Genomic DNA, 20,213 nt, shown 5'->3' on the forward strand with positions numbered 1-20,213 from the left:
GTGAGGGCCTCAGGATGTTGGATGAGATGAAAAAAAGCAAGAATTAAAAAATATAATCTCATAATTTTTGCTTCCTGTTTTTTCAAATATTTTTAAAAATAAAGTTAAAATTTATTTAAATGTTATTTTTGATTCTCATTTTCTGATTGGCTGCCAGTCAAACTGATGAAGCTGCTTTGCTCCTTAAGATTGTTTAGCAAGCAAGAAATGAAAAAGTTTCTGACAAAACAAAAAAAAACATAAGAACTGTGGGAATAAAATAAACTTTGATATGATTAACATAAAATATTGTATTTTTCTATTTAATCAAGAGGGGATTGCGATGAAGAAATTATATTACCATGGTAAAGTCATAATATATTGTCTGATAAAATATTTCCACCACAAATCTCATGGCCAACTAAAATCCAAAGCTACGAGGCAGAATTGACGCTGAATAAATGTAATAATTATTGAATAGTAAATAAAAAATATTGAAAAAGTTTGTTCCTTTACATATTTTGCAGCATTGTTTGCTGGTTTGCACAGACAATAACAAAATATAAAATAAACACATAAAAAGATGGAAAAGTGACAAGTACAGAACTAAAGCCTCACCTGAAATCATGTTTTCTGTTGTTTTATTTGAGTTACAAAATATGAAGTGCCATCAGCAGACTCTGCAGAGTTTGCCAACTTTCTTTGTGTTACAAGTATTTACATCAAAAAAAGTAAAGATCCATCTAAATGTCCACACTCTGCGTTCTCGTATGTCCTGGAGGTAAAGTCTCTGTTAAGTCGCCATTTTTCCACTGACGTTTAAATATTTAAAATATGTACAAAGTTCTGTACGGAAAGACCCCTCAGAATGAAGCTTGCTCGACGTGGAGGCCCATGCCAGATGTGTGACCTCTTCAGTAGTGAGGAAAAATGAGCAGAGTTGATGGAAATGAAGTAGCTGTTGAATGAACATGGTCCTCATCAGGGTCTCCAAAGATTTACAAGTTCATCCTTCCTCCGATAAAAGGCCGAGAGAAGAAGTCTGTACATAATTCATTTTAAAATTACACGATGAAATGTCCCGTTAACCGTTGCAGCACAACAGCTGTAATGATCCTCCTGTGAAGAAATGAGTCAAAAAAAAATAAACACCAATGAAAAGATGCCACCCAGATAGTCACCAGTTTTTATGTTAATGTTCTTTTTTTTTCTTCCTTCTTCATCTCCAACACACTAGAATAAAACTTCAATAAATATAAATACAGCAGAAAAATGGTCAAGTAAGACTCATTCTGGTTTGATCCATCCCTGAGTTTTTTTTGTGTGTCTTTTTTTCTTTTTTTTTTCTGAGAAGGACAAATATACCAGACAGGAGTGACAAACAAAAGAGGAAAAAAAATCAGATGTAAAAAATCAAATGTTTAAGTTTCATCCAAAAATGTTTTTTTTCTTTTATTTCCCTTCCACTGGATCCAGGAACAGAAACACCTCTGAGGCTCGCGGGCGGGAGCGTCCAGTGACCGGAGGGGTCACAGGTCACACAGAGGTGATGACGATCATGAGGTGTGGCGAGATGCTGGAGATCCTGTTCAAAAGGTCGGGGGCCAGCTGAGACAAGTGGCTCTCGGAAAACTCACAGGGCGGGAAAATCTGGAGCACATAGGCGGGCTGGAAGAAAGAGAAACATCAAGACGTTTCCTGTGAATTCAGGAGATCAGTGCTGAGCCACACCAATAAATAAAAACAGCGATGATCACAAACATTCTCCCTATAAAGTATATTTACAAACCCATGATTTTCGAGTCATTTTTTTTTTAAAGCTGACCTATTATGCTTCCTTGAATTGGTTAGTAGAGGTTTACAAGCTTCAGAAAAAGAACCACTTCATGAACAAAATCAATCTTAGATGATCAGATTTCAGTCTGCTCAGTTTAAGATGAGATCGAGCCGTTTTAGGGCGTCTTGTCACTTTAAATCCTAATAAGGTGCTGTTGGACACGCCCCCAACTCAACGTTTACACTCGTACATGAAAATGGCTGCAAACAGATATGCAATCATGCAACTGTATATATTTGAAAAGCAGAAGTGGAGCCTCCTGCACAACCAACAAGAATGCAGCAAGTGGTTTCTGGATGGTAAGTCAACAACAAAACACTTGTCTTTTCCAGCATCCATTGTACAGTGGTAATACCAGCTGACCAAAGGTGCTGGAGTTCCACTTGGGTTGCTAGGTAACAGTGCAGTGCTCGTCAAATGCAACTTAACAATTGGGCGATTTTTGAAACGGCTCGTTTCCAGACACCAAAAAACATTAATCTGGTGCCAAAAAATGACAGTGTGTTTTTTAATGTGCTTTGTTTTTAGAAGCAGCCGAGACCAAATAGAAGTATAAAGACATGCAAAATGTAAATTTGACATAATAGGTCCTCTTTAAATAAGTCGTAAATGGCTGTAAAGCACTAAATGGCTGTAAAGCAGTCCATGCAACCCCAAGGCACTGCACATTACACTACAATAAGCATTGAAGTCCTTCACAAATGTGTCATGTCTCACCTGATTGGAACCTGGATTGGGGATATTGATGATACCAGCTGCCAGTTTTGCCTGCAGGTAGTTGATGAATGCAGCTTTAAGAGCTTGAGTTTGGTTTATGACATCGTCTTGATCTCGTCCACAAGGCAAAGCGAGGAGAAGACAGAAATCACTGTCACCCTGCAGAGAGACGTCAACATTTAGTCTCAACATATATTGCTGTGCCACAAACTACTTCTGTTTTTGCTTTTTTGTCACATAACAGATAAGAAACAATGTCAGTGAAATTGATCAGTCTACCAGTCAGGGGTACAAAGCTGATTCTATGACTTTGGATCCCACGATCAGCAAGAGAACAAAAAATTAAATCAATGTTCTGTAAGATGCCTATTCAAAGCCCAAGTTTAAATTTATTTGAGATGTTTGGCATGAGTTGAAAGTCCTTAATTGGAGCTGAATTAAAATGAGAGTTGATTAAGCAACCAGTTATTAGGTCCAAGTTTGGTTAGTATGGCTAAATAAAATTAGTATTTTATAACTACATCTTGTATTTACTCATTTTGACCAAGTATCTGAGAAGGTTTGTTTGATGATCTGACACTTAAGTGACAAAAAAGCAGAAACAAGAAGTCTCTAAGGATTTTAATACCTCTTTTTATTGGACTGGAATCAAAAATACAAGAAATTAAGCAGGAGTAAGACGAAACACAACATACCGTCATTCTTCTGGCTACACTCTCCAACTGAGAGGCCTCCAGTCTCATCCTCTGAACAATCCTGAGCAGAGCGCCTCCTTCTTGCAAAGGCAGCGATCGATGAGCCAGAGCTTTGTTTCCACAGACGAAATGCAGCTGGACAGCAGCTGTGTCGTTCTTCAGTGCTAGAAGGCCCTGCCACACTATAGGGTACTTCTGTTTCAATTACACAGAAATAGGAAAGGGTGTCAGACGAACACTATTTTAGCTTTGACCAACGACTCCACCAACGAATGCAAACATCTGTCTTACCGTAAGCAACTGCACCATATTAACAGTCTGGGTCATTTTTCCATCTGGTTTAGCCTGGAGTTCTGCACCCTTTAGATTAAAAACAAAATCATTAGAACAGACATAAAATGAGGGAAAATTACTCCTTCCCCTTTGCTACCTATATGTTCATTTTGAAATGTAAACATAAATGCAGTAAAGCTGAAACAAACCGATTATTGAAATAATCATCAACTAATTTAGTACTTGATTCATCTTTAACTGACGTATTCACTCTAAAAAAAGAGCATTTGATTAAAAGAAACATCTACATTGCATTAAAGCTTATGAAAAACAACCTTTTTTTGACTGTAAATATGTTCTAACCAAAACTCAAGTGGCATAGTTTTAGATTCACTCTGTCAAAAAAATAATCTGCTATTTAGCACCTTTGGCTACTGAATTATTAATCAAAGATAGTCATGAGATGAGCCTGTATTGGCGCTGCGTTAACTTTTCAGATACATTATAGATTTATAAACAGATAAATATAACTACAGAAGACAAAATATTACAAGGAATTTTTTAGGTGCAGATAAATCCTATGCTACAAGTCATCAAGCGTTCACTAAAGGAATGCAGTTATTGCATTTTAGGAAATAAAATGTTCATTTTCTTATTTAACAAAGAAATGCTTTGCATCTTATGCATTTTAAATATTGTATAAAATAAGTTTAAATGGTTAAATAAGAAATATGGAAAATGGGCCAATTTATTAAAATTTAATTATAGAATAATTAACTACTGTAGTAATGTTTAGCTGCAGCCCTGAAGCGCAGTGAACTTACCATAGACGGAGTGACGTTCAACGGTGGCTGGTTGTGCCCAACAGGGGCATCCGGGATCTGAGAATGCATGCGGTTTGGGTACATTCCTGAGTACTCGGAGAATGACCCGCTGGGTCCCGGTGGCATCAGGGAAACCCGTTGAGGTGACGCAATAGCACCGCCAGACTGCCGGATCGCCATTATTCCATCCTTTTGAATTACAGGAGAGTGCGGCCTCTTTGCTTCCAGCGACTTTATGTCCTTCTCAGACACGCCTTTGGGCAACATGTGAGCTCTCGGAGATAAAGAAGGCGGCAGAGTTTCCTGAATGTGTCCAGAATGGGGGTCCAGTGTCAGACGCTCCCCCTGCTGGTGCAGGTGCACTCGCATATCTCTCTTAGCGATAAACGTTTCCATGTTAGTCCTCAAAGCTCCCCGAGTATCTGTCGGCAGGGTGGCAGATGGTCTCCCAGCTTGGTGGAAGTGTCTGGATTCGTCCTGTTCGCCCTCGTGGCCCCGCAAAGAACCGTGGTTGACCTTGAGGACTTTGTCCCTGCTGACAGCCTGGGGGGAGGACGACCGCGGCTGCAGGGAACCAGACCACGGAGAGGCAAGCTTCTCGCTATGGACGTAGTTCATCACAGACAGAGGTGGTGTGTTGACCCGGACCTCCCCCTGAACCAGATGACCCACTGTAATGGACTGGGAGACGCAGTGAGGAGACATTCGTCCCACACCTCCAGGCACGTTGTGAGGTGGCATGATGACAGATTGCTCTGGGTGGTGGACACCAGTGATATACTGCTGCATAGGGTTGAGAGCAGAGGATATCATTACAGGGATCCCCTTGGGTGAGGAGGAGCCAAGAGGTGAAGACACCTTGGTGAAAGGAGGATGAGAATGTCCTGACTTTCTCGGGGACCGTGGTTCCTGTTTGATGCTACCAAGATGCGACGGACCTCTGTCACCAGTGGATGTGACGAAGCCCACATGGTTCCCAGGGGGAGATGGTAAATGTGGGCTTATAGCAGGGCTTACAGTGGAGGTCCAAGATGGCTTAGCTCCATCTGTACCATGAGGATCAACATTCTCCATCTTCTTTTGGTGTTTTAATTGCAGGTAGTCTTGGTGGTAACCCATTACCTGCTGGTTACCTTGCGGGAGACGCTTCACGACTCCTTGGGGCCCCGCCTGGTAAGCTGAATCCATCTTTTCTAAACTGCAGCTGCCGCTTTCCTGCTTAATTGAAGACAGAGCTGATTGGAGTTTACCAGGATGCCCATGATCAGTTTGTGAAGACCCCTTCTGATGTCCCGACTGAGAATGGCTGTAAACATCTTGTTTAATCTGGGGAATCGGCACCAATTGCTGAGATTCAATGTCACCGGCTGTTGCTTGTGGGATTTGACTAATCTTGGCACTGATCCTCAGGGGTCCTTCTGTTTTCTGGCCTGAGTGGCTTAGCACCACCACTCCTTCAGACGTGTTTACTCGCAGACCAGAGCAAGACCCAGAACTGAACGTGGCACCGTGGTAAGGTCCGCCATCGTCTTTGCTGGGCCTGTAGGCCGTTTTGGGCAGAGTCACATCCATGGAGGGATTTCCAATAATTAGATTAGGTTTTTCCTCAGTCTCAGGGGGGTTGCAAACGCGACTAATAACAGAAGTTGCCGTAGATGCAATTACGGAGATCACAGATTTAGTTTCTCCAGGTAACGTGGAGGGTGTTCGAACAATAGGTGGAACTGAATGAGTCGGCGTTTTACTCTCAGGGAGCGGGGATCTGTTGTGAAGAGCAGCTGTGATGGCAGGATTGCTTTCAGATGGATTCTGATCTCGGAGACTGGGCAGATTGGTTGGAGCAGAACTTCCTCCTCCTGGGAGAGTAATTGTTTTAGGTTTCATGAGAATCTGCCTCAAGTCACTTGTGCCTTGATCTAGCTCTTTGCTGTTGGAGTCAGAAGTGGTCAGCTGGCCTTCCTTGGCTGCTACTGACATTATATGTGCAGAGGTAACACATGGATCCTTAGACTGGTGTCGCCAGTCGGGTGGAGAAACAGGCGCTCGGCTGGTTTGAATGGATCTGATGTTGGGCCTGTTGGAGGCCAGAGAGAGAGAAACACACTCAGCTGGTAACTGTTGAGGGTATATGGGGCTCTTAGCCTGGGGGTGTGTAGGTTTCACAGCTTGTGTTTGCTCTTCAACAGGCGACGGCAACTCCGATTCTGCTGCCTTCACAGCTGGAAGTTCAGCTTCCGATTTCCAGGTCGTAGGAGTGATAACTGCAGCAGCTGCAGCAGATGGAGGCTTCTCAGCCACAATCTTTACATCAGAAGCTGTACTCTCAGCTAAAGGCACCGTCAACTCCTCACTTAATTCTTCTTTCACATCTTTTCGTGCATGCTTTGGGGCTTTAGGGCGTTTAGGTGTTTTGGGCCTTCCCTTGTAACTCTTTTTGGGAGTATTTGAGAAGACGGCTTCCTCTTGCAGTGCGGTTTCAGGTTCTTCAACCTTGACCGGTGGGACAAACTCCTGGACCTCAGGTTCTGAACAAACTTCTGTGCTAACTGGAGCAGCTGGGGTGAGAGGTACACTTACATCTTCGCCTGTTATTGAGTCAATGGCAGCCATCAGCTCTGTCTCACTGGCAGGATTACAAGGCTTTTCCTCCTCAGGATCACTTTTTACCTCTGCAGGAGGGACAGGAGTTGGTAGTTCTGCTGGCAAAGCCGGTTCAGTAAGTTTGGCGATGTTCTCAACTGCCTGCTCCAATTCACGCTCCTGTAGGGAAGAGCTCTTTGAGGAGTCTACATCCTTCTTCTCTTTTTCTTCATTAGGGCACTCTTTGTTGGCAGTAGTGCACCTGGAAACGTGATCTTTGACCTCTTTGACATCCAGTATGACTTGGAGGTCCCTAAAAACATGAGGCTTTGCAGCCTTGACTTTTCCTTTTATGATCTTCTCTTTCTCTGGGGCAGGTTTCTCCTCACCCAGCAGTGAATCTGTTTCTTTTCCATTCGATTTCTCCTCACATAATTTTTCATGAACGTCTTTATCCAGTTCTGAGCCTTTCTTTACATCTGATTTTACTGAAGAGTCTTTGCCTGAAGATGACGAATGTTGTGAAGACAAATCTTCTGCTTCTGTGAAATGTATTACTTGATTCTCATCAGCTGTTTCAGTTTTGTCCCCTTTCTTAGAGCCTGGGACTGAGGGTATTGGATTTGAGGAACCCTTTGTGAGATAAGGGGACATTTTCCCCTTAGCAACTCTTGAAACCCGTTCACCGTTCTCCGACTCATTTGAATCTGCATCCTTATCCATTTTTATTTTCTCTGTTTTTGCAGCTGAAACCTCTTCAATCGGTTTGCGGTTTTTGGGAGGACGCCCACGTTGTTTTGCTGGCGCTGGAGTCGGTGGTTCCGACTCGGTGCTGTGCTGCAGAGCTTCTTTCTCTGTACCCCGCTTTCGTGCAGAGCGAGGTGACTCAGTTTCCTTGCCACGAGTTGGTGCATCGTCTTCCACTGGGGTTGCATAAACAGATTTTACATTTCTTCGAGTTCTTGCTCTACTTATCGGGATGCTCTGCTCCGAATGATCATGATCTGATCCGGGAGTTGGAGACTTGGCTGAAGACTTTGTTTCAGCTCTTGGGGATGAGCCACGCTTCAGCTTATCTTTGTCGATGCGCTCACTCTTGCGTGTAGCTTGTTTCTCAGAGACAGATGTTAAAGGAACTTGAGCAGGAGATTGCCTGCCTTTTTTAGTTTTAATTTCTTTTGTTTTATTTTCTTTTTGAAAGGAGACTGGCTCTTCAATTGCATCACTATCAACAGAAATCTCTTCTTTACTCACTTCTTCAAGTTTCTTCTCTCCTTCTGACTCTACTGTTTTTTGACATGTGGAAAGAGGATCTTCTTTGATTAAATCTGCTTCTTCAGCAACACTGAGTTGTACTGGACTACTAGCTGAAGGCACTTCTGGTTGTGACATCTCAGGACTTGGCTCTGGCTCTGATCTGCTAACCAACTCTTCATGAGAACGAGGGTCATTTATTTGTTCGTCAATTAAAGGCTTTGCATCCTCTTCAAGAAATTCCAGGTTCTCCTCAGAAATGTTAGTTTCAGGAACAGTTTCAGGTGCAGGTTCAGATTTTAAGGTCTCAGTTGGTGAACAGTGCATTGGTACAACATCTTCACTTTCTTTTACTTCTTCCTTTGTCTCCTCTTTTGTAAAAGACATAGGTGGGCACACATCAGCGGGTGGAGTTGGTAGCACACATTTCTGGTGTGAAGAAGGTGTGTCTTTGCTTGCAGACTGAATAACAAGATTGGGAGTCAGTTTTGGTTCAGGAGCAACTTGTTCAACAGGACTGATGGGTTTGATTTCAGCTGCCACACTAGATTCTGGCATGTCATTAGACCGTAAATCTTGTTGTTCCTGCTCAGATGGTTTTTCCTCTTTATTTTCACTTGTACAAACTGTGTTTCCTTTATCCTCCTGCAGCTGCTGACTCTTGTTTTTTTGTTGTTGTAGTTGTGTGAGCTCCAGAAAACGGCTGTGAAAGAGGACAACTGGGCCGGTCTCAAGTTCTCCCTCTGCTCCTTGCTGACTAGCTTGTTGGTTCAGCATGTGCTCCAACTCTTCGTATTTGCGCTCAAGGTGTTGAAGTCGTCTAGAGTCCAGCTCAAACACAGCGCTATGAAGGAAACGTGAAGCGAAAAGCTCTCTGCGTTCCTGTTCCTCCGGCTTGGGCTCTTCTTTCCTGTCATCGAGTTTGTCCTCGGATCCACTTCGTATCTTTTTCTTTTTCATGTACCAGGAAGGAGTAGGTCTTGGTGCTGATTCTACTTTCTCTGTGTCTTTCTGGCTTCGGAAATTCACAAAGTGGGAATCGTAATCTAAAAATGACCAGTTATCCTCACGAGAAGAGGACAAAGACTTTGCTCGTTCCAGTAGAGCTTTAGTATCGGGGGTGATAGTCTGGTCAAGTGCGAACGAATAGAATTTGTTTCTTTCAAGGTGAGCCAGCTTTGGGTCTGAAAACCGATCAGGTCTCGGCCTCTCAGAAAAAGGCATAGAGGTGGAGGGAGCAGGAGAGAGGGGTTTGTTCTCTCTATCCTCTTCAGAGTCTGATCTCACTTCCCCAGGCTCCAAATCATGCCAGAGGCCGTATTCTGAGGGCTTGCGGTTGTGAAGGTTTTTGCCCAAGCCTCTAGAAAAGTTCAGGTTGGGTAGCAGGTCCTGCTTAACTCTGCTCTCCCACCTCTTTTGTTGATCTTCTTCCCCAATATTAATGGGGGTGTTTGTCTTGTTCACCTGTGTGTTGTGGGTCCTTTTGACCAAAAGTTCAAGTTCTGGGTGAATCTTCTGATTGTTTCGACTTAACTCCTTCAGAGAGGCATCCATGAAGTCCTCATCAGCATGCTGAGAGAAAACTTGGTGTCCTGGAGAAGGGGTACTACTCCAGTCAGGGTCTTCACTTTTTTGTCTCCTATAGAAACGCTCTCTCTTTATCCCGGGCTCGGCTTCAAACTGGTCAGACAGCTTGTGAGATGGAAAATTATCTGTGACATCCTCAGGTGGTTTACCAACTTCATGCACAAGGCTACGATGTTCCAGGTCTTCAGTTTCGTTTTTTAGCAGACTTTCTGCTTTTTTCAGTTTGTCAGACTCGCGCTGTTGCTGCTGCTGCATGTGTAAACGTCTGTTTTGCTCCATCTGCTTGCGGTAACTCTGAGAAAGATCAATGTCAACATGGTCTTCTTTAGTCTTGGCGTTTTTATTAGTTTCAGCATTCTGACTAGGCTTGAATGCAGCAGTTTGTTCTTGCTCTCTTAAAATGCTTTGATCTGAATTCCCCTCTAGTGAGACCCTTCTGGAGGAAGTGCTTCCTTGTTGTCGTTTTGACTCTGGCAGATCTGCAGAACCTTCGGATTTTTCTCTTTGTCCTCTGAGATCCTCTAGTCCATCCTTTTGAGTGACACTTTTTTCTGTTTTGAGTCGTGCATCTCGTCGCTGAGGATCTTTGTGTTTGTCTGCGTCTGGTTCTTTCACATATGTGGTACTGGAGCCAAAGTCTGATGACTGACTGCCATCCTCCTCCTCATGCCTGCTTCTTTTCTGACGAACAGTCTTGCCACCTAAATCCCCAAAGCGCCTTTTTCTTGCAGCGAGGCGATCTGAATCCACTGCTGAATCCTTTCCATCATTTCCAATATCAGACTTCGGTTGTTTTTTAAGTTTGGGTTTTCCGTCTAGCTCTGCAATATCCCCTTTAGTCGTTTCAGTTTTTACAGAGTCTTGAGAAGCTGTTAACTGGTTTCCAGACAGAGCGTCTCCATCCACCTTAGATTTCGGTTTCTCATGAACATCTTGGTCTGATCCCCTTCCTCTTCCTCCATCAAAAGCAGCATCCGGCTCTGTTTCTGGTATCTGGCTAGCCGGGGACTGACCCTTTCCTTTCCTTGATTTATTCTTTTCAGTCTTTTCTTTGTCAGTTTTATCTTTTCTTTTTGGACGTTTGATTTTCTCTGCCCCTGCCATGCGATCGGGCTGAGCGCTCTTCTCACTCTTTGCTGCGTGATCTAGCAAGGTCTTTTCAGATTTGTCCAAATGTGGAGGTGACATGGAGCTCACGCTGCCGCTCCTCTCTGAAGACTGGCTGTAAACACGCCGTTCTGAGTCTCTGGCAGCACGTTCGGATGGAGAAGGGGAAATTGTGGGAGTGACAGCTCTTCTTTGCGATGGGCTCCACCTGCTGCGATCAGCCTCGAAACGCTCCCGCTCTCTTTCTCGCTCTCTTTGAATGTAGGTATATTTTCTGATGTCCTGCTCAAAGGGGTCTCGGTAATCCCTGTAGTCTCTTGGATCCTCATGATAACGTGGGTCAAAGTGTTCTCCCTGATAATGCTCCAGTTCAGAAAAACGCTCTCTGCTACGTGCGGCGTACTCTCTGCGAGCTTCCTCTGGATAAAGGCCAGTGGTTCTTATATTCTCATAGTAAGCTCTCTCTGCTGTAAACTCATGATAAGGAGGTCTGCGATCCTCTCTGAAATGAATAGAAGAAATTGGTAATCACTTTAGAAATGTTAAAATTACACACGTTTGTTTTTCTACATATTTATAAAAGGTTCATTTAAATTCCTTAAAATGCCAATGGAGTAATTAAATGAGAAAGGAAATTAACTTACCGTCGTTCTGGTGGAACTTCATAAAAGTCTCTAATGTCTTGTCCAGAGGCTTGCATTGAGCGGTAAAATGCATTCTGGCTCTCCTGACTTGCAAAATCCACCTATAGATGAACAAATATGCCAATTAAATACAGAAATAAGTGACAGAAGGAAATTTTTTAAAAATAAAGACATTTATGTATCTTTTTTTACCTTAATTTTATTACCACCGATCTTCCAGCCTTTGGTCTCCCGCACAGCTGCCTGAGCAAAATCCGTGTTGTTGTACAAGATGAGTGCCATCTCCTTTATTCTGTCAAATACGACCTATGAAATTTACAAGCACAGTTACAACCAGAAGAACTCAAAGTCCAGAAATTCATAGGGAAGTTAAAAAAAAGAGGCTTACTTTAACTACGTGCCCGTAACGCATGAAATGCCGTGTGAGGTATTGCTCTGTGATGTTGGGGGTCAACCCATCAAGCCAAACACATGTAGTAGGTATACTCTTCCCAAAACCAAGCTGCAAAGAAATGTAGAGCAACAATTTTATAGACATAAACTGTAAATAATTCAACACAGAAAAGAAATGGTTCTTTCTTTATAGGGGATAAAATTACTACCTTAAGCCTATTGTTCCCCAAATATTCTGCATCCATTTTCTTTATGGCCTTGCAAACGCTGCCAATATCAGAGTACTGGACAAAAGCATACTGAGGAATCCCATTTACTTTCTTGATGTCGATGTCCTTGAGAGGAAGAGACAAGAATTACAATTACAATGTAAAGTGGGAAATGTTAGTTTCACAGCATGAATCTGTGTGGGAACTTACAACAATTTCTCCAAAGCGCTGAAAAATGTCCAGGAGTTGCTGATAACTGGTGGTCTTTTCAAGGTTGCCTATAAACAGCGTCCTTGTAGCCTTGGGGTGGAACTCGTCTAGGCGTCCATCTAACGGTCTGTAGTCATTTTCATTCTCCGTTTCTGACGGGAAGAAACAGGTTTCAGTCATACCAGCTACATTTAATCCAACTATCTTTGCATCCACTCAAGTTTTGGAAGTTCAGTCATGTTAAATAATCTCCATCTCACAGCAAAGTATTAGAGCCAGACTAAGATTTTTGTTTTGAAATTGCGAGAATGAAGTCATAAGCAGAATAGAGACGATATTACCAGGAAAAAGTCGTAAAATTACCAGGAAAAAAGCTAAAAAGTTAATGAGATCAAAGCTTCGACAGAGTTGTCAAGGTCTGACATGTCCAGCTTGATTCTTTCAAAATAGACATTAGTTTATACAAAAATTGAAAAATCCTGCAACTGATAATAATTTGATGCTGATGTGATAAAGATTAAGTATGTCCTTATTGGTAAAACAGATACCATAGTATAACCTGACAAGGGTTACAAAATTATTATTTATTCTATTAATATTATGACTTTATTCTGGTAATATTACAAGTTTATTCTTGTATTATTTCAACTTTTATTTTTTCTTCTATCACTAACTTTTTTCTGATAATATTCAATTTTTTCATACACTTTTATTCTCGTAGTTTTAAAACTTTATTCTCGTAATAATTTTTATTATTGTATTTTTTCGACTATTCTCGTAATATTACGATTTTCTTCTGGTAATATGTTCTTTTGTATTATTTCAACTCACTGTTGTGTGACTGTTCTTGTAATATTGAATTTTTCTTGAAAGACGACTATTCTCAAATTACACATTTTTTCAATATTACAATGTTATTCTCGTAACATTGAGTTTATTCTTGTATTATTAAGTCTTTTTTTCCGTATTATTATTACTATTCTCATTTCAATTTACTATTGTCAAAATGACTATTCTTCTATTACAACTTTTTCTTCTCGTACTACAATTTCATTCTCCTAATATGAGGTCATTATCCTATTATTACAACTTTATTGACTTACTGTCAAATGACAAACCTTGTAATATGATTTTTTCTTGTATTATGACTATTTATTCTCATAACTACATTTTTCTTAGCCTGGTCCGAATGATTTGTCATCTGTCACCACTTACCTGGACCATTCCAGGCTGTAACCTCAATAAGCATGCCAAAGAACAGCTTTCCCTTGGAGACGCTGAGGGCTTTCTCTTGGTCCTCTTGCTGTCTGAAGAACACTAATCCATAGCGGTCCTCTGATGCGCCATGAATCTGCACTGAATTCACTTTCCCATATTTCTTGAATTCATGGAAGAGTCCATCTTTTAAACTTGTATCTGCAGAAGGAAAGGCAAACTGTCAGTCAAATCTGCAACAGAAATGAAAACACAGATTTTTCGAATGTGGTGCTAAATTACAAATTAATTTTTTTATAGGTCATTTTAGCCTGTGTTTAAGTCAAACTGGAACAGTCACCATATTTAGTGGCAGTTTTCTCTAATCTAATAAAAAATGGATGGAAAAAAGTGTTTAAGAGGCTGCTCTTCTCTTTCCAGGTATGTTAACAAAGCTCTGGTATTTTGACCGGCTCAGACAAACATTCTTAGTCTGTATTGAGTGTTGTCATTTAGTGGCTGGACCTTAAATGTTGTGTTTTGAAATGAAAATACAGATTACTGCAGTTATACTATTCAACATTAACAGAAAATATAACTGTAGGGGAGTTAAAACTGAGAAAGAACATGGAAACATGGAGCACCCAACCAAAATGAACTCCTTAACACTTTAGTCTTTCCAAAAAGTATTGCTCTCCTATCTGGGACAGACTTCTACCCTGATTATTTGTTTTGGACCAACTTCCAGCAGTGAAAACAACAAGGGTAAAAGAATGGCCACAGACAAAAAGATCCTGGAAAAGGAGAAGGTCCCTGCAGTGGAAACACATTTTAAAATGATAATAGCACAATCCAAGTGTATTGTGCATGAATCCGACAATGCGCTAATAATACAAGCCACTGGTATTTTAATCAATTAGAAAACTAGATTTTCCCCCAAACAAACTGGAATCCAGCTGAACATTTGAGAAGATTTCTAACAAAACTAACCTGTGGAGCGCACTGGTAAGTTTTGCACTTTAATCCCAAAGCTTCTTCGAGGCTCTTCAGAGTCCATCACTAAACATGTCTGGGGAGCAGCCGATGACTGAACGGAGCGGGCCCGGGAACCATCGCTGGAGCTGCTGTTTGAGTCGCTGCCAAACAGAGACAGAAAAGACACAAAAATCAGTTGGACAAACAAATAAAGTCAATTAATAGGTAAAACGTTCAGATTTTAAGATGCATACCTGCCACTGCCTGTGCTGCTGGTGCTGCTGACAGAGTCGGAGCTTGAAGATCTGCTTTGAGATCTCGACCTTGGGCCTCTTCCGGGGGACAAAGGGGTTCTTTTAGGAGAATGAGGGGTTTTTGAGGTTTGCCCTGCGGTCCGCTGAGGAGACGGATGCCTCGACTGGGAGGAATGAGATGATCTGCTTCGACGGTGGTGATAAGATCGATCAACACGTCTCCCCCTATCATCTCTGTAGAGGTCTCGCCGTGTTGAATTGGTAAGGGTAAATGGGTCTCGTATTCTAGAGTCAAAATGTGGGTCTGCTGCCTCAAAACTCCCTCCGATGGCACTGCTGCCGGGGCCGGCGGGTGCAAACACTGGGCGATCGCGGTAATAATCAGCGTTGTAGTGACGTTGTCTGTCAAAAGTCCCACTGCGCTCATGGTGGCCATATGGGCTGTGATCATAAGCACGTTCACGGCTTTCTGAGCTACTGTGAATTAAGAACAAGGTAGAGAGATTTACAAAAGAAAAGAAGAATTAGTAAACTCTTGAATTAAAAATAGTCTATTAATTACTTATACAGCACAGATGCAACAAAGCAACTTGTTAGAAAACAACCAAGTATGCCACAACTACACAAAGAAAGAAAAGGCTCACTACTCATTATGTTTTCAGAACCAGCTTGGCATACAGGGCAGCAATCTGAAAATCTGGGCTGAAAAAATACATAAAAGCTACAACGCCTTGTAATAGTATTCATATCAGCTGAACTTCTGCACATTTGTCATGTTAAAACAACCCTTTTTAGTGCAGTTTTGTGCAGTTGTATGTGGTAGACTAACAAAATATTGGAAGAAAAATTACAAACCTAAGTGTGACTTGAACTTGTTTTCAAATCCCTTATTAAAACAAATTGCAGCCAAATATTTTAAGTAGTTACTTAAATTAGTAAACTGAGTCCAGCTGTGTATATAACCACACCTTATTAAAAATAAGGTGTGGTTATTAAAGTATTTTAGGAGACAGTAAACATGTGGAAGAAGGTGCTCTTGTCAGAGACGACAAAAATTGGCCGAAAGCTGCTTTTGGTTGAAAACTAGAAATGAACATCCCCCCTTAACTTACCATGCACTCAGTGAAACATGGTGTTGGCAGCATTATGTTGTGGATAGACAGGGAAGCTGGCGAAGTTTGATCAGAAATATGAGAAGATAACATGCAAAAGGCCAGACTTAAAGCTTTTGAAAAATTATGAAAATTGGCGGGACTGAAAAGAAATGCACTCCACACTTTTCAGATTTTGATTTGCAAAAACATTTTTGATAAACCTTGTTGTAAACCAAAGTCTATATCAAGATAAATACCCAGGGGGAAAAAACACTATGTTGAAGTTTGTGTTTGTAACATGAGTTATGCGAAAAAGACCAAAGGGAATGAATACTTTTGCAAGGCGTTGTTTTTCTTGCCAAATTTATTTGTTGTTTAAGCAACAACAGGTGTTAGGATATGGGTTTTTTTCAATGGTGTAACAGCGACAAATTACTCCAGGGAGGGGGCAAGGTTGTCTTGAAAGAGAACATTAGTCACATTCAATCTGCTTCAACTTCTTTCATCTGTATTTCTATGTTCAGATTTCAGAGGCTGATAAAAATGTTTCACATAAAAGAAACAAAATAACACTTTGTTTGATTTTCAAGTTTAAAATCCTATAAAGATTTATACATGTTATGCATGCTGTTTAAAATGTAAATTATACATTGTACTACTTTTGTAACTCAGTGAAAGGAAACATATTCATGGGCTGAAAAAAATTATTCACCTCTTGCATTAAATTATGCAACTTCCTCTAAAAGCAGCAGTAAACTAAACTTTCACAAAGCACTAGGGAAGCAGAAAGATAAAAATATGGCCAGAGAAATACCAACCTTTTGGGAAAGAAGTTACCAAAATTAATCCAAATAAAATCTAGGTGGTCAGAATGTGAATGCCCCAATGAAAAATTGGAGAAAAACAAAAACATCAATTGATCCAATTAGGGGAAAAATGTTTCTCCTGAATTGTACTTTGAGTTATCTTCAAGGACCAGGTGAGGATTCCTGTATATTCCACAGTTTGGTATTTAGTTACTTAATTCTCTCCATTGGATGAGGACAAAAAAGGAAAAGCAAACAATTTTAGAAATATGCTCCTTGACAAATCTGAATAAATGGAGTGGGGAAAAAAATAACTTGATAACATGTCAAAAAAATATGATTATGAACTTAATCTGCATATCCAGGTCAACTAGCTAATAATATGTTTGAAGGCAGTATAGCAAATATATCCAAATGGATCATCAATCTTGATGGCAATGGTAGAATAAGGAAGGAGTATGTCCCAAGGTTGAGCGATTCCATCGAAGAAAAATACACTAAACATACCAGTAAAAAAAAAAAAAAAAACCCAGTGGATTACATCCTGCTCCTTAGCTTCTGGAAGAATAAGACACATCACAGAGTAATAAATCCTTTTCGAGTCTTGGTATCACATAATTCCAAAGTCCAAAGATCCCATTAGGCGTGTTGGTAGAAATGTATGGCATTTTTTTTGTTTACAGTCATCCTGGGCTCTTGGAGGTCGCACGCACAGGTACAGTACATCCACACCTTAGTATTCCAGATAAATGGCAACAATAAACCTAGCCACCGTATGATCCACATCACTCTGTCCATGATGAACTGCATCCATGACGTTCCAACCTTCTTCGTGCTTCCTCAGATGAATAATTACGCCAAAAACTTTGGAAGATGGCCATTTGGATCCGGGAGCGTTCTCTCTCTGCCTTCTGAATATAACTTCCACATTCGGGGCATGGCATCAGTAAAATAGTTACACTTTACTCTAAAGTAACTTGGAAAACTTGGGATATATGCATTTGTTCAGTCTTTCTTGTGATGTGTATTCTCTAAGTTCTTCCATCCAGTTGCTTAAAACTTAAAATCCAGAACAGGGTATATCCACATATTGGCAACGGAAGTAGTCCAATAATCAAGTCTTGGGTCAAAAATGATAGGCCAGTGGCGGGACATTGATATACCTCAATAAATCCTTCAGGCAAAAAGTAAATCCTTCATTTTTGGAATTTATCTCCAGCTTCAGGCAAATCCATGTATAAATCAGGGTTACATTCCATGTTGATTAAAAAACATATCCAAAATCTCCCCAAGGTAGTATCCCACATAATAAATCCACAGCTCACCAGGATATTCCTCTTGGATGTAAAATCCAAACCAGATGTAAAAAACCTTGAAATATAGTTACCTTTGCAAATGATAGTGAAATTAATTTACTTAAATCCCATGGGAAAGGCGAGTCAGGTGTGATGAAGAGTGGAGTGATCCCTAGATTACCTTTGTGTGACCCCTGGAGGTACCGTTCCCTGATGAATAACCCCACTATGTGTACAGGTTTTACACTTAAATGAAACCTAGAGCACTCTGGATTTTTTTTGAGGGACACTGTGTCCACTTACCCATCTATTCTCCGTTCAAAACGTCCCTCTCGGGTGTGTAGGGACACAGGTGGGCCAAACACTGGGCCAACTGTTCCCCTAGGGAATCCTGCAACGTCTCGACTGCCGGAGGGGGAGCTGTCTTCGAGGCCCCGCACAGCACTGGGGACTGACCCCGGCTCATTGTAGTCAGTCCGAAGGTCTCTGTCTCCCATCTTATTGACAGCATTGTGAGCCTTCTGTGCACTTTTGATATCCACAAAATCCACAAAGGCTGCAACACCGCCCTCTGACCCTCGCTTTCGCAGAACCTTGACGCTCTCCACGCGGCCATACCTGACAGGAAATTACAGACACAACAAAGAAGGAGTTACATTCAGAGTATCCAAAAATAGCCTACTGTCTTTCTGTATGGAACAAACTTGATATTCAAGAGCAGAGAAGGCAACAGGATAGTGTCCACCACAGAGAGATCATCTGAAAAAGAATTAACTGCATTTTCTTTTTGTCTTTAATAAGTTTTAGATTACAAACAACCTACGTAGCAGCCAGGACGATGGCACTTTGTGTTGTAAATACTGTTCAAACGCACTGAACTAAACAAAACAAAAGCACAATAGTAATCAAGTTGACTCTAATGATATAACAAATCGATGCGCTTGTTAACGTTAGATTAGTTTGTTGATGAGAATGGCCTCTAAATTACGATGCAAACAAAAACGATAAAAGATCTGTAAAGCTGTAAATACTGACGTCTATCAACCTTAGTAATGACAAGTGAGGAAAACACAATGATTCTCGGTCTGTGGAGTTAATCCTACAGCACCACAATTTAAAGTAGTTTCAGTGACAGCAACCGACTTGAACGCTGTGCAGCTCAACAACTTGCTAACATTTGGTCCAGAGTCCTGAAAGCTCATTAAAATGATTTAGAGTTGGGTTTTTAAAAATACTTCTCTGCGATATTAGACTGGCATCGAACGGAAAAGTCGCATTTGAGTGATCAAAATAACAAAAGTCCTCCACATCCTAACGGTGGACCCTGGCTGTCTTTTGGCTTGCACAGATCACGAAAACCTGTCGACTTCCCACAAAATGGTTGGCTGGGTGGTAGCTCGCTGGCTAGCAGCTAACTGCCTTCTTGCGTTAGCAAAAGTTAGCGGAAGACTCTAAAATATCAACATGTACGCCTGGGCGAGTCGCTTTCGTTAAATATTCTTAAACAAATGCAAATGCGATGTAATAAAGCACACGCACCACCCAGAAAACCTCTCGAGGAGTATTAGTTAATAATGCTAACGTTAGCGGTGCTAGCATTGCTAGCAGCGTAGCCTCGCATCGAGAAAAGGTTAGTGCTGCAGCCAGCGCGCGCAGCTCCGCAAACACGGTGCCCCGCTTGCGTAACGTACCTTTTAAAATGCTCCATGATTTTCTCCTCGCGAACATGTTCGGGTAAATTTCCCACCCAGAGGTGTCTGGTTTCCCGAACCATCTTGCGATCTTCTTTCCCCCTTCAAACACATATGATCTCGCACGTTTTTAATCCCCTGCCGGTCGGAGGTCCGCCTGAACAAAATGACCGACGGTTGATTCCGTGAACGATGTGGGCCCGACCGACCGCCTGCTTCCCCGTGTAGCTTTAGCTGCTGCTGCTGCTGCCTGCTGCTTCTGCTGCTGCGTCCACGATCAGAGCGCGTGCTCGCGCGCCGGCCTCGCTCCCGATTGGTGGTTGCGAGCGAGAGCTGCGCGTGCGTGAGTGACCCAGGCGCATGCGTGAGCAGCGAGCACGCGGTTTCATGACGAAAACAAATCAACACAAGATTTTCGTGCTCGAGTCCAGACAAATGTCTGTTTAAAGAAAGCTACATTACCGACACGTAGAAGAAAATAAGAAAATATATACACAACATAAACAATTAACATGTATATATATTTTTATTTAGACATATACTTAATTTCTGCATGATTTAATCATTGTTATTAGAGGTGGGTAGAGTAGAATTA

At 41.5% G+C, this 20,213-nt stretch overlaps 1 protein-coding gene across 4 annotated transcripts; it reads right to left on the reverse strand.

Annotated features, from left to right (window-relative positions):
• Positions 1-603: 603 nt before the first annotated feature.
• On the reverse strand, positions 604-19,908 carry LOC102232126 (msx2-interacting protein-like). 4 transcript variants are annotated; one of them, XM_023324985.1, is made up of 15 exons: positions 19,619-19,908; positions 18,231-18,545; positions 14,733-15,206; positions 14,494-14,639; positions 13,525-13,725; positions 12,310-12,461; positions 12,100-12,225; positions 11,886-11,999; positions 11,690-11,803; positions 11,498-11,598; positions 4,326-11,355; positions 3,520-3,588; positions 3,229-3,423; positions 2,534-2,692; positions 604-1,647 (listed from the first exon to the last, which is right to left on the reverse strand). In XM_023324985.1, exons 1-15 carry the CDS (start codon positions 19,699-19,701, stop codon positions 1,516-1,518), a joined length of 9,411 nt encoding a protein of 3,136 aa, XP_023180753.1. In that variant the 5' UTR covers positions 19,702-19,908; the 3' UTR covers positions 604-1,515. The 4 variants fall into 4 exon arrangements, with proteins under 4 accessions (XP_023180753.1, XP_023180752.1, XP_023180755.1 ...); XM_023324984.1 differs by having other exon boundaries at positions 14,733-15,209; XM_023324987.1 differs by lacking the exons at positions 18,231-18,545; positions 19,619-19,908 and adding an exon at positions 16,645-18,226.
• Positions 19,909-20,213: the final 305 nt, after the last annotated feature.

The sequence above is a fragment of the Xiphophorus maculatus genome, chromosome 20 (genome assembly GCF_002775205.1).
Source record: "Xiphophorus maculatus strain JP 163 A chromosome 20, X_maculatus-5.0-male, whole genome shotgun sequence".
In the NCBI taxonomy this organism is placed as follows: Eukaryota; Metazoa; Chordata; class Actinopteri; order Cyprinodontiformes; family Poeciliidae; genus Xiphophorus; species Xiphophorus maculatus.